This window comes from Tenrec ecaudatus, chromosome 18 (assembly GCF_050624435.1).
Source record: "Tenrec ecaudatus isolate mTenEca1 chromosome 18, mTenEca1.hap1, whole genome shotgun sequence".
In the NCBI taxonomy this organism is placed as follows: Eukaryota; Metazoa; Chordata; class Mammalia; order Afrosoricida; family Tenrecidae; genus Tenrec; species Tenrec ecaudatus.
This window is the reverse complement of record NC_134547.1, coordinates 201,256-214,914: the sequence shown is the minus strand read 5'-3', so window position 1 is coordinate 214,914 and position 13,659 is coordinate 201,256. Positions and strand designations below refer to the sequence as shown.

The 13,659-nt window shown below is 45.2% G+C and overlaps 1 protein-coding gene across 1 annotated transcript; it reads left to right on the top strand.

Annotated features, from left to right (window-relative positions):
* Positions 1 to 9,646: 9,646 nt before the first annotated feature.
* Positions 9,647 to 12,044, top strand: LOC142431322 (disintegrin and metalloproteinase domain-containing protein 21-like). Its single transcript, XM_075536201.1, has one exon. The coding sequence runs from the start codon at positions 9,647 to 9,649 to the stop codon at positions 11,813 to 11,815; it is 2,169 nt and encodes a 722-aa protein (XP_075392316.1). The 3' UTR covers positions 11,816 to 12,044.
* Positions 12,045 to 13,659: the final 1,615 nt, after the last annotated feature.

The window sequence follows — 13,659 nt, the reverse complement described above, 5'->3', positions numbered from 1 at the left end:
TTCCTGATAAATCTGTGCTGTACAGATAAGACATTCTGTTCTAACCTCCAAGTCTCCTTCTGCAATTCCTCTCTCCACCCTGGAGAGGAAAGGTGCTTCTCCATTCTTTGCCTCTTTCATTCTGTTTTCTGTGCTGGTTTCTCAACCGGCGCATCTTGAAACTTCACTTCATGAAGTTCATCTTCTGTGTTAACTCTCTCACTTTGCAGTCCTTTGGAGCTAATCTCTTCATTTCCACCACCAGCACTGGCTTGCTTGATTATTTTACAATCTCTAGTTTTTTTCTACAGTAAATTCCAGCAGAGGAGCAGATGCTGCTTTTAATATCATTTCCCCTTCTGATTCAGGCTTAGTTTTCTCAGCTTTGTGTAAAACCTTTACATCTGTGTGACACCCATTCTGCTAGCCTTTCACCAGATTTAAGTTTGGGTAGCTTAGAGGCTTCTCACTACTTTGCTGGTTTTGTTTCTTTGTTGTTGTTTTTTTACCTTTAAAAGCAAGGGAACTTCATGGCATTGCTTAATAGTCTCACTTTGAATCTTGGAATTTGCTTCTTCTAGTGCTTTATCACCTTTAGACCTTCCGTGGCTGCAGTCACCCAAAGACATAAAGACTTGGGCCATGAGGTTTTATTTAGAATCAGAGGCTTTAACTAACAGATCAGTTCCTGCTTCTTCAGTTTTTCTAAAGTTTCATCGCCTAGTTCATGCTCATTCAAAGAGACTTTAGCTTGCTTTTCTAGATTTGGAGAGACACAAGACTTCTCACTAGACTGATAGTCCTCCTGCAAAAGTTCTAAAACCATCTTAACTTGAGTCCACAGAGACCATGTCTCCATGGGCATATTCTCCCCATCGCTGTGTGCTTTCTTTAAGTTTACAATGACTTCCTCCCTGGTCTCTAGATCAAAAGTTCCTTCCTCTGGGAACCATGGATTATACCTTTTTACTACTTTAATAAAACATTGCATGTTTTTCTTTGTTACTTTTTCGCCCTGCCTTTTCAGTAAGTGGATGAGCATAGTACCATACGTTTTAGGTTTACTTTTTGAGAGGTAGACTGAGGCGCAAGGGGGCAAACTAACATAACTGACAGGACAAAGGGAGAGCAGACACAGAAATAGCTTTATTAGAGGGCAACTCCTGGATGAGTTTCCTAAACCTAGTGAGGCAGGTCGGGGACGTTCCACCTAGTGGTCAGGGTGTAGGGTTTTTTAAAGAAGCTTCCAGGGGTGGGGAAATCTTCCGAGGTGACAGGTGTTTCAAGCTTCTTGAGGTGCTCTGTGCACCGAGATGCGAGGTTTCACTCCCTGAGCAGGGTTGTTCTCTCTTGGTTCCGTTTGGCCTGGCCAGTTTCCTGCTTTGGTATTAATCATAGGAATCCTTCTCTTAGATATAGTAATTTTTATTGAGTTGGAGAAGTGGGTTATAGGAGATGTGATTTTACTTGGTGTGTTAGGGTTCTCAAGAGAAACAAAATCAGGACACTTATGATTAGATAGATGATAGATAGATAGATACAACATAAGAAATAAACAGCTAATTAGTCCACAGAGCAGTACAAATGACTCAGTTCAACTCACTTCCGTGGGACAGTTAATACACTGGCAGGCCTTCAACTCACGTGGGCTGATGGGTGCAAGTCAAGGAAGCAGACAGCTGAGTCTTTTGTAGAGCCATACAGGCAATCTGGCCACAGGCAGCAAACAGCAGGACAGATCACCAACAGTCAGCCAGGTACAACAGTCCCCAGCTCAAGTGATGTATACATCAGCAGTGTGGAGAGAAACAGGACTCGAAGGAACCGTAAACTATAGTGAAAAAGTCTGTGGGTTGGGCGTTCCACAGGTAGTGCGGCTTTCAAGTTGAGGAAGAGAACTAGCTAAGGTAGCCGCACACTGGTCCAATAATCAGAGAGCAAGAGGCAAAAAGGCAAGGCTCACAGAGTCATTTATCTTTTTGCTCTTCAATTAAACTTCAACCTTATTAACCCCACATGTGTTTATTGGCCAGGTTGGCACAATAATACTATAACACTTGGTAAATTAAAGGAGAGTGTGTGTTGCTGAGGTGGAGGGAACAGTTCCAGAGGTTATTGTGGTTGTGCTAAGGGCGGGGTATAATGAATCTAACAGAGTCCCATATTGATCCTGTGCATTATGTTGGGAGAATGCAGTCTTTCTCGTATTGTGTTAATACCAGTGAAGTGGATTCCTGCACTACTCAGAACTATGTGCTTCTTTTTAAAAAATTTTTTTTAATTTTTTATGCTTCTTTTTTAATAACAGTTTTATTCACACATAATTCATATATCATACAACTCAACTCTTCAATCATATTACAAAGTTTTACAATCACTACAATAGATTTTAGAACATTTTCTTCTTTCTTGTACTTGTTGGGTTTCTTTTCTACTCAATAAATTTTTATTATCCATCTCATTTTCTTTAAAAAATCATTTTATTGGGGGCTCATACAATTCTTTTTTTTTTTTTTTTGCGGGCGTGGTCACGCCCCCCTTTCCCCTGAACCCTTAATAGTTTATAAATAATTATTTTATCTTATCTTACACTGCCCGGCGTTTCCCCTCACCCACCTTCCCATTGCCCATCTCCCAGCGAGGAGGTTCCCCATAGATCCCCAAGATCGGTTCTCTATTTCTATACCCCTTGCCTCTCAGTGTCGCCACTCCCACCGCTGGTTCTGAGGGGTTCATCCGTCGTAGGGAGTGACCCAGGCCAAGGTAACTGAGAGCAATTACTGAAACCAGAAAGAAGGCTGAACATGGTATAGGTTGTAACTCTTAATGGGAGCAGAAAGCTTCATGTTTCTTTCATGAAGGGTTGGTGAGTTTCAACTGCTGACCCTGTGCTTCACAGTGCAATATGCTAAATCAGCTAATGAAAATTTTATGGTTCATAATGATCTGATCTGCAATTACTTGTTGGAATAGCCAAAAAGAAATAGGATAAAGCTGGAACAGGATGAATTGTGGTTAAAATAACCAAAGCAAAGCAAATAAATAAATAAATCCCTCCTACAAACTCACAGCCATCAAGTTGATTCAGACTCATAGCGATCTTGTAGAACAGAGCAGGACCTCCCTCTTTTTCCCAGACTGTAAATCTTCCGAGGGACAGAGGTCTCTCTCCATCTTTCCCACTGGGATTGAGTGGTCGCTCATACAATTCTTATCTCAATCCATCCATCCATCCATCCATTGTGTCAAGAGCATATGTACATTTGTTGCCATCATCATTCTCAAAACATTTGCCTTCTACTTGAGCCATTAATATCTGCTGCTCATTTCCCCCTCCCTCCCCACTCCCCCCTACCTCATGAACCCTTCATCATTCATATATTATTATTATTATTTTGTCATCTATTATATTGTCTGACGTCTCCCCTCACCCTCTTCTCTGCTGTCCCTCCCCCAGGGAGGAGGCTGTACGAAGATTCCTGTAATCAGTTCCCCCTTTCTACCCTACATTCTTTCCACCCTCCAGGCATCACCACTCTCATCACTGGTCCTGGGGGAGTCATCTGTCTTGGATTCCCTGTGTTTCCAGTTGCTATCTGTACCTATGTACATCCTCTAGTCTAGCCAGATTTGCAAGGTAGAATTGGGATCATGATAGTGGGGGGAGGAAATATTTAAGAAGTAGAGGAAAGTTATATGTGTCATTGTTGCTACCCTGCACCCTGCCTGGTTCATCTCCTCCCCACAACCCCTCAGCACGGGGTGTCCAGTTTGCTAGCATTGGGCTTTGAGTCTCCACTCTGCACTCACCCACATTCTCAGTGATATGATTTATTGTTCCTTGATGCTTGATACCTGATCCCTTCGACAGCTCGTGGTCACACAGGCTGGTATGTTTCTTCATGTGGGCTTTGTTGCTTCTGAGCTAGATGGCCACTTGTTTATCTTCAAGCCTTTAAGACCCCAGACGCTATATCTTTTGATAGCTGGGCACCATCAGCTTTCTTCACCACATTTGCTTATGCACATGTTTGTCTTCATTGATCGTATCTGGAAGGTGGGCACCCACTGATATGGTTTTTAGCTCTTTGATGTCTGATCACTGGTTCCTTCTGCACCTTGTGGTCACACAGGCTCATTTGCTTCTTCCATGTGGGCTTTGATGCTTCTCAGCTAGATGGTCGCTTGTTTATCTTCAAGCCTTTAAGACTCCAGACGCTATATCTTTTGGTAGCTGGGCACTGTCAGCTTTCTTCACACTTGCACATATTTTTCTTCAGCAATCGTGTCAGGTAGGTGTGCATCCTGGAATGCCAATTTATTAGAACAAAGTGTTCTTGCATCGAGTAAGTGCTCGAGTGGAGACCCAATGTCCATCTGCTGCCTTAATACTAAACCTCTAAATATAAGCTCATAGATCTGTTTCCCCACACTCATAAATATATTTACATATGTACATTCCAGTCTTTGGACCTCTATAATACCCTTTGTCACCTAGTTCTTTCCTCTATTTCCTTATACTTTCCTTTTGTCCCACTATCATGCTCAGCCTTCATTTGGGTTTCAGTAATTTCTCTCGGTTACCTTACCCTTGCTGAATCCCTACCAGGCCACTCACACCCTCCTTGCTACTGATTTTGGATCACTTAATGCTCCCTTGGGGGTTCTTACAGTTCTTATCACAATCCACATTCATGCATGTGTCAAGCACATTTATACATATGTTGCCATCATCATTTTCAAAGTATTTTCTTTCTACATGAATCCTTGATATCAGCTCCTCATTCCCCCCCCCCTTCTCCCATCCTCCCTCCCTTGATAATTTATAAATTATTATTTTCATATCTTACATCATATGCTGTCTCCCTTCACTCACTTTTCTGTTGTTCATCCCCCTGGGAGGGGGCTAGATATTGATTTGCGTGATCGATTCCTTATCTGCTTCTTGTGTGTAGTCCTAGGGTGTCAATGGGCTAGTATAGTAAATGCCCCAGGGAAAAGGAGCTTCTGATCAGAAGGCAATCTAACCTGTGGTGGGAAAACTGCTGAGAAGCCCAGAAATGCCAGGTTCCATTCCCTTTGGCAGGGTGAGAAGTTTGTTTCCTTTCTCAAAACAACATAGGAACAATTCTACCCACCTCATGGAAGCCACTGTGTTGTGGATTCCAGCAGCTTCTCAGTTTCCCTGGTGCTCTATCTCTCTCCAACTACCTGGGTCTGTTTGTCTGCAGAGCTTCCCGGGGAGGGAGCTGGATCTTAGCGAAGGGTTGTCACGAATTGGAACTCTACTCTGCAGATCACCAAGGCTTCCAGTGTTCAGGGCCTCCAGGAGTCTGAGAGAGTGTCTATGGGACGCCCCTGAGGTATACACTGTCCCAGGTCACATCCCACCTAGGCGAGTCACCAAACTGGGGTGAGAATGGGGTGGTGGCCGGTGCGGGGAGGTGGGGGGAGGGAAGAAAGTGGGAGATGCCCCCGCACCAGCAAGGGATGCAAAGCACAGGTAGGTGCTGTGAAAAGAGACTGCATGAGTGATGAGCACAGCTGTGTGCTCTGTGGGAGAACTGACAAGAGAACCCTGGGGAGCTGTGAGAACCAGTCTCACATCCCAGGCCCCAAACACAGCCACCTCACACACAAACCTGGTGATTAAACAGCTGTGGTGTACCAGCCCCCACAATGGAATGGGTTGTGCAATTGAGGGGTGAAATTAAAGAGACATCAGACAAGATAAGGCATGCAAGAGCTCACCTCTGGCTTTCCCATGATTCCAGGAGCCAGGTCCATGCAGAGAAAGAGAAGATATTTCTAACCAAGGCTTATATACATTCTGTGGGGGCCTGCAAGTCCCCTAATTACAAGGAATCACATATGTAACAAAGAGGGTTTTACCCCCGCTAAAGGTTCCTGAGTATATTGGAAGAGTAACCTAACACCAGTGTTGGGGGAAGGTATGGGGGAGTGGCTGTCTTCAGAGCCTAGAGATCAATAGCAGGTGTCTGTTCCCATAGTTAAAGCTGCCGGCTACTTAGCAATCAGCCATATGCTTGTAAGAAGTAACTTTAAGGCAGCACTATAATGGGAGGGTATAGTGGAGAACGATATTAATTATTGTAATTGGGACTCATCTCCAACACACAAGGATAAAGGCCTTCCCACATGCAGCGAGTGTTTCACTCTGGTGATCCTACTTTGGCGCCATCTTCCCAGAACTCCACTGGCTTTCCTTTTCTTTTCTTCCTTCTTCTTTTTCTTTTATTTTTTAAGGATCATTCAATTGGGGGCTCTTATAACTCTTGTTAAAGGAATGTGAGACTCTATCACATTGGTAGACACCTAATAATGATTTTTAGAGATGTGCCACTTTATCAAGGGATAACATGTCAAAAAAGAGGGGTTCACTGCCTCCCTACCCCGGTCCTCTACTCCGGTTCCTGGAACTCCAAATACACACAAATCCAGATGCACTGATACCAGTGGGTGTGTTAGGCTAGATTGTCTAGAGAAACCAAGCCAGTGACACTCATAGAGGTATAAAAAGGAGCTTTATGTCAAGAAGCCCAGTCTACTTAAGTCTGTGGTTGGGTGTTAGCCAGAGCCTTCTTCAGACTCAGGTACTAGCTGCAGGCCGATGATGCAGAAAGATGAATCGGGATGCAGGAAGATTACAGGCACAGAGAGGAATCCATCTAAAGTCAGTGGAAGTATGGCAAGGTGCCAATAGCACTTAGGATCTGGGTGTCCAGATAGGGTCACCGCTGAAAGCAGACACAGAGGCCCAGCAAACAGGAAGGTAAAGAAGCAGAAAGAGAGGAGTCCCCAGTGTCTCTAATAAGGTCACCTCTAATAGGAGGAACCCTCAGGTTGTGGCCTGCTTGACAGGTTGGAGGGCACTACTCGACAAGTACACATGGACATGAAATGGAGCTAGCACCACAATGGGGCAGAAGGACTTGTGAAATGGAGCTGTGATATCCATAAGCTACAGACTAGCTACAGGATAGCCCAGTTCCAAAGCCCCACAGAGGAGGGAAAGAAGCAGAGAGCTATGTGTGTGTGAAGTGATGCCTTTCCTGCTGGGCTTGCTCAGAAGCCTGAGTGCTACCCCCTCACAAGCACCCCTGAGTCCCATTCCTCTTTCCCTTCAAGGCTCAGCCCTCCAACTTCCCCACCTCCAACTCCAGATGGACTCCTGTCAGGACTGACTGTCTATAGGACACAACAACTTCAGGCCCAAGATGTTCTTCAACCGTTAAAACATTCTCCCATGAGAGGGGGAGACGGGACAAAAGAAGGGGGCTGGGTGTCAACCAATCCAGGGAAAAGAGAACAACAAATGATCTAAAATCGATGGAGAGAAGAGTGTGGGATGCGTGGTGGAGCTTAATCAAGGGCAATGTAACCGAGAGAAATTGCTGAAACCCAAATGAAGGCCTAAAATGATAGTAGGACAAGAGATAAGTAAAAGGAAATAGAGAAAAGGAGTAGGAGACAAAGGATATTTATACAGGTCTAAATACAGGTGTGTACATATGTAAATATATTTATATGTAATGATAGGAAATAGATCTATGTACTTATATTTATGTTACGTATTAAGGTAGCAGAAGGACATTGGGGCTTTACTTAAATACTCCCTCAATGCAAGAACACTTTGTTTTAATAGTCTGGTATTCTGTGATGCTTACCTTCCCGACACGATCACTGAAGACAAAATGGGTCCATAAGCAAATGTGTTGAAGAAAGCTGATGGTGCCCAGCTATCAAAATACAGAGCATGTGGGGTCTTAAAGGCTTGAAGAGAACCAAGCGGCCATCTAGCTGAGGGCCAACAAGACCCGCATGGAAGAAGCACACCAGCCTTTGTGATCATGAGGTGTCGATGGGATCAGGTATCAGGCATCAAAAGACCCAGAACAAATAGATCATACCAAGGTGAATGAGGGGAGTGCAGAGTAGAGACCCAAAGGCCATCTGTAGACAATTGGACATCCCCATACAGAAGGGTCACAAGGAAGAGACGGGGTATTCAGGGCACAGTATAGTACCGATGAAACATACAACTTTCCTCTAGTTCTTTAATGCTTCCTCCCTTCCGCTATCATGACCTCAATTCTACCTTATAAATCTGACTAGACCAGAGAGCGTACACTGCTCCAGATAAGAGCTGCAGCACAGAGAATCCAGGACAGAAAAACCCCTCAGGATCAGTAAGAATAGGGATATCAGGAGGGTCAGGAGAAGGTGGGGGAAGAAATGGGGAATGGATCACAATGATCTACCTATTACCCCTTCCTAGGGGGCTGGACAACAGAAACGCGAGTGAAGAGAGACAGTGGTCAGTGTCATACATGGTGGGGAAAATAATAAATTACCAAGGAAGGGAGGAAGAGAGGGTGTGAGGCGAAAAATGAGCTGGTATCAAGGGCTCTTGTTGAAAGAAAATGTTTTGAAAATGATAATGGCACCGTATGTACAACTGTGCTCGACACAATTGATATATGGATTGTGATAAGAGCGATGTTTCTTAAAATGCTCCCATGTAAAAATGTTCCGACCTAAAGGAAGATTCCTGTTGTTTGTCACCAGGAATCTCCATTTCACTTGGCATTTGCTCCAAGTTCCTGGGAACGTTCAAACAGTCACACATCCAAGGCTTAATCAAAGTTACACCCAAGTAACTCTCTCAAGGGAAATAGGGTATGATAGTCTGGGTAGACTAGCGAAACAAATTCATGGAGACACTCATATGTACGTAAGGTAAAGATTTATATACAAGAGCAATTGAACATTGAGAAAACATCCCAGCCCAGTGCAGGCCAAGTCCATAAGTCCGATATTAGCCCATATGTCCGGTACCAACCTATAAAGTCCTCTTCAGACTCACAAAACACATGCAATGGTGCTGAATGCAGGACGATCACAGGCCAGTGGGTAAAAAGTCTTTGGATCCAGGGGTGTTGTAAGCATCTCAGCGCTGACAGAGGTCTCTCTCTGGTTCCTCCGGCTTCAGAGGTCTGGTTGCATCAGGGCAGGTCCATGTGGCTTTTCCAGCTCAGGGCACTAGGGTAGTTCCATGTGTCTTGTCAGCTGCAAGTTCTCCCAGGGAATAGCAGAGAGAGAGAGATGTGTCTCTCGCCTCCAAGAAGGAAGTACGGGATTTCCCAAAATTCTCAGGAGATGGCCATGCGCACGCAAAGGCCTCATTGAGTATTATCTGATTGACAAGCTGGACTCCACCCCTACACTCCTAATCCTCAATTGACAAACAATTATATATCTACCACAGGGTAATGTTTCCCTACACCTTTCCTCTTTCCCATCACAGTAGAATCCTCCCAACCCCAACCCCAGGTGGACTTGTGTCAAGGCCCAAACCACCCCCCACCTGTCCCACCTCCCAAACCAGCTGGACTGGTGTGCAGGCCCACCCACTGCCACGCCTGCAATTGTTAACTAATCCCCCAGGTGACCAGATGCCCAGCCCCACCCACCTACCCACCCACCCAGGGGCAGGATGTTGGACCCCCAGGCAGCACTGTGTTTGTTCTCTAGCAGTGCCTGCACAAGCAGGGAGGAGCCCCAGCACATGTTTCAGGCCTGGCTTCACACAGGAGCCTGTCTCTATCTGTCCTCTTTGGACTGACGTCCTAGAGTGGCTCGGGCCATGGGGCATGCAGAAGGCCAGGTCACCCTCAGGGGATCCCTCTCCGTGCTTGGGCTCTGTGTGCTCTTGGCTCCAGTCCAGGGCTTGACAGGCCGTCCTTCCTGGCGCTACATTTCCTCTGAGGTGGTGGTTCCCAGGAAGCAGATGCCTCCAGGCAAAGGTGTGCAGGTGCTAGGCTGGCTCTCCTACAGCCTGAACTTCGGGGGCCAGAGGCACGTGATCCACATGAGGCGCAAGAAAGTGTTTGGACCCAGACACGTGCCGGTGATGTCCCAGGACGACCAGGGAGCCTCGCAGATGGACTTCCCCTACCTCCCTCATGACTGCTACTACCTGGGCTTCCTGGAGGAGATCCCTTACTCCATGGTCACCATCAACACGTGCTACGGGGGCCTGGAAGGTATAATGAAGTTAGATGATCTTGCCTTTGAGATCAAACCCCTGAAGGATTCCCTCATGTTTGAACACGTGATTTCTGAGATAGTGGCAGATGCCAATGCCATAGGGCCAATGTACAGACTCGGATACAAGGACCCCCCACTGTCGAAAGAAAACGTCAGTGCAGCCTTGAGAATCTCAAGCAAGATTTATGCCTCACATGCAGGTGTGTTAGAAGGTCTTCCTTCAAGTTCTCATGAAGTATATGCACTTTTTACTAATATATCAGAGTGTATCACTTATTTGATAGATATTGCTTCTATGGTGGACTCAATGTATAGGCAATTGGATCTAAAATTTCGAACTATTGGTTTACTTATATATAATACAAGGGACCCCACAAGTATGACAGATTATCGACATCCTGGGGGTGCATACTCTAATTATTACAAACGTACCATCTATCGTACAATGCGTGCTGCATATAGCTTCATAGTGACTAAAGATGGACCTAATGACCTTCAATTTCCTGCATATTTATATGGTTTCTGCACCAAAGTAGGCCTGACCATGATTGGTCACCTGGGAAGACATTATATTTTGCTGTCTGTGGTTGTTGCCTTTCAAACAGGGAGGACTATAGGTTTTTATGTTGATGTTCCTAAGTGTTATTGCCAGAGAAGGTCTACTTGCATCATGTTTAGGTATCCTTTGATAACAGATATGTTCAGTAACTGTACCATTGTACATTTAGGACATATATTTCTTCCAAAATCCAATTGTGTGTATGATTTTCCTCATCCCTCCTTCAATGAAAGCCTAACAGAGTATCGTTGTGGAAACGCTAGACTAGAGGGGCAGGAGCAATGTGATTGCGGCTCCTATAAGGAGTGTTACATTGATAAGTGTTGCAGAACTGATTGTAGGCTGACCCCTGGAAGTGTCTGTCACAAAGGAGGATGCTGCACAAACTGTACCTACAGCCCCATGAGTACACTCTGCAGACCTATCCAAAATATATGTGACCTTCCAGAGTACTGCACCGGGGTGGACTATAGCTGCCTCGAAGATGTTTATCTGCAAGATGGAACCCCGTGCACTGAAGAGGGTTACTGCTTTCATGGGAATTGTACTGACCGCTCCCTGCACTGCAAAGAAATCTTTGGTGAAAGTGCTGTGAATGCTGATGATATTTGCTATAATATCAACAGAAAAGGCAGCCGATTTGGACACTGCAGGAGAAATGTTGCACAGCCAAGACACCAGGCCTGTAAAGCCAAAGATGTCAAGTGTGGAAAACTGCAGTGTACCAATGTGACTCGTCTTCCGCTGTTGCAGGATCATGTCTCATTTCATCACTCTTTGATCTCAGGTGCTCATTGTTTTGGATTGGACGAACACCGTTCGACGGAAGCAACTGACGTTGGACACGTGAGGCCTGGTACCCCCTGTGGTGCTGGCAAGTTCTGTACACCTGGCAGCTACTGCAATGGTACTTTACCTGAACTGAATTATGACTGTCACCCTAAGAAGTGCAGTTATAGGGGAATGTGCAACAATCATAGAAACTGTCACTGCCATGTAGGCTGGGAGCCTCCAATATGTCTAAGGTCAGGAGCTGGTGGAAGTGAAGACAGTGGGCCCCCTCCACGCAGATTCAGGACAATAACACCAAGTGACCAGCCCGTCTTTTATATGCGAATAGTGTTTGGTCGTATTTATGCCTTCATAGGTGCACTCCTCTTTGGGATTGCCAAAAATGGAAAAACCATCCAAAAAACGGAAAGTTAAGAGTGAATGTTAGAAAATAAATGAAGTGTCAACCTTCTGATCCCTGTGGCTAACGGGAAGGATATTTTGTGAAAGGGTAGGAAAGAAGTAAAGGGATGAGAAAACTAAGATGTAGAGCTATACAGGCAATAAGGCATCCTACCCCACATCCTTGGTGCAGCCTGGATCTTTGCCATCACTACTCTTTATTCACCAGCTAGTCTCCAGTGAAATAAATATGGAAAATTCATTGCATGTGTGCTCTGTGCATTTTTGTTAGCCACTGGAAGTCAAGAGAGTCTGGGTTTCTGGTTTGCAGTGTAGGCCTGAGTCAGCAGCTAGTCTGGAATGAGATTAGTTATTCCCAGTTTCGGTGGACTTTGACCCCATGCTCTGTTGCTCACTCATGACATGCCTGCAGTATTCTTATGCAGCTGGCATTTCCTGATCCTGTAGGTAATCTGCCCTCGTGTAAAGGAGATGAGCCCAGAGAACAGGAGGGTCACTCATAATGCACAGTGCTCTTTGCAGCCCAAGCCATGACTGTGGGATTGGGAAGATGCGCCTTATGGGTTCAAATCCCCACCCCCAGCACAGGTGCACAAACGTGGAGGGCAGCTTCTCCAGGCGAGAGCCTGGGACCCCAGGGGCAAATGCAGCCCTAATGGCATTCCATGAGAACCCTTTATTCCTCCCCTCTTCTTGCCTTCTCATTGTAGTGGACTGAGGACGGAAACAGGCTTGAGCAGGCGGTGATCAATTGTAGGATCCAGCCTTTAAAGAATGTCAGGCTTTGGAGAATGGGAAACCAGATGTGCTGATTTTCTAGCGTGCTGATTTTCTAGCGCTACCCTTGCAGGGTCCCACAAATGGATGGTTTAAAGCGACAGCCTTTTGTATGATTTCAGTTCTGGGTTCCTGGAGTCCAAAAGCAAAGTGTTGGCCAAGTCTCACTCTCTCTGACACTCTGGCAGAATTTCCCCCTTGCTTCTGTTGGTGGCCAGCAGCACTTCTCTTGTGACAGCACGAGTTCCCCTTTTTTGACGGGCTCTTTTTATTTTTGTTTATCAATTATTGCATTTTATTTGCATAAGACACATGAACTGTACAATTCAAAGGTTTAACTTTATTTAAAAGAGTTTTGCAATCATCTCCACTGTGAATTTTCAAAGGTTTAAAAGATTTGGCCTAAACCTAGGAAAATTTTCATCCAGTTAAATGTTCATAAAGATTTGCGTAAACTGGATTTAATATCAAGGAAATCATACCCCAAACCAACAACATGAAAATTAAACACAGAACGACCTTAATTCAAAAGAAAGCAGAAAATAATAAGCACTAGTACATGTTGTAGGTGGGTCCAAAGAGAAAACAGTTGGCAAGATGTTACCCGTTACTCTCATGAAATTTGAAATCATCTACTTTGTAAAGCACTTTCTCTGAGGGAAGGGAGAGAGGGATGTACAATATCTGGGCCTGACCCCCGTGGACAGCGATGTCCTTCCCAGTTGGTGACATGAACACTCAGTAAGTTATCAAGCCTTCTTAGGGGTTCATCTTTCCTGGATTTCTTGTGTTTTCAGTTCCTATCTTCACCACTGTACATCCTCTGGTCTAACCAGGTTTGTAAGGTAGAATTGGGATCATGATACTGGGGTGTGGGGGGAAAGCATTTAAGAACTAGAGGAAAGTTGTGTTTCATCGATGCTACACTGCACCCTCGTCTCCTCCCCACTACCCCTCTGCAATGGAAGTGCAGTTGGTTATTTCGTATCTTACCCTGTCCTTGTCTCGCTCCCTCATTTCTCTTATTCGTCTCCCTGCAGAGTGAGCTATATATCCAACCTTGTGATGGGCTCCTCCTT

Bases quoted from the DNA above. Each gene is read 5' to 3' on its own strand.
- LOC142431322 (XM_075536201.1), top strand. From the start codon at position 9,647: ATGGGGCATGCAGAAGGCCAGGTCACCCTCAGGGGATCCCTCTCCGTG.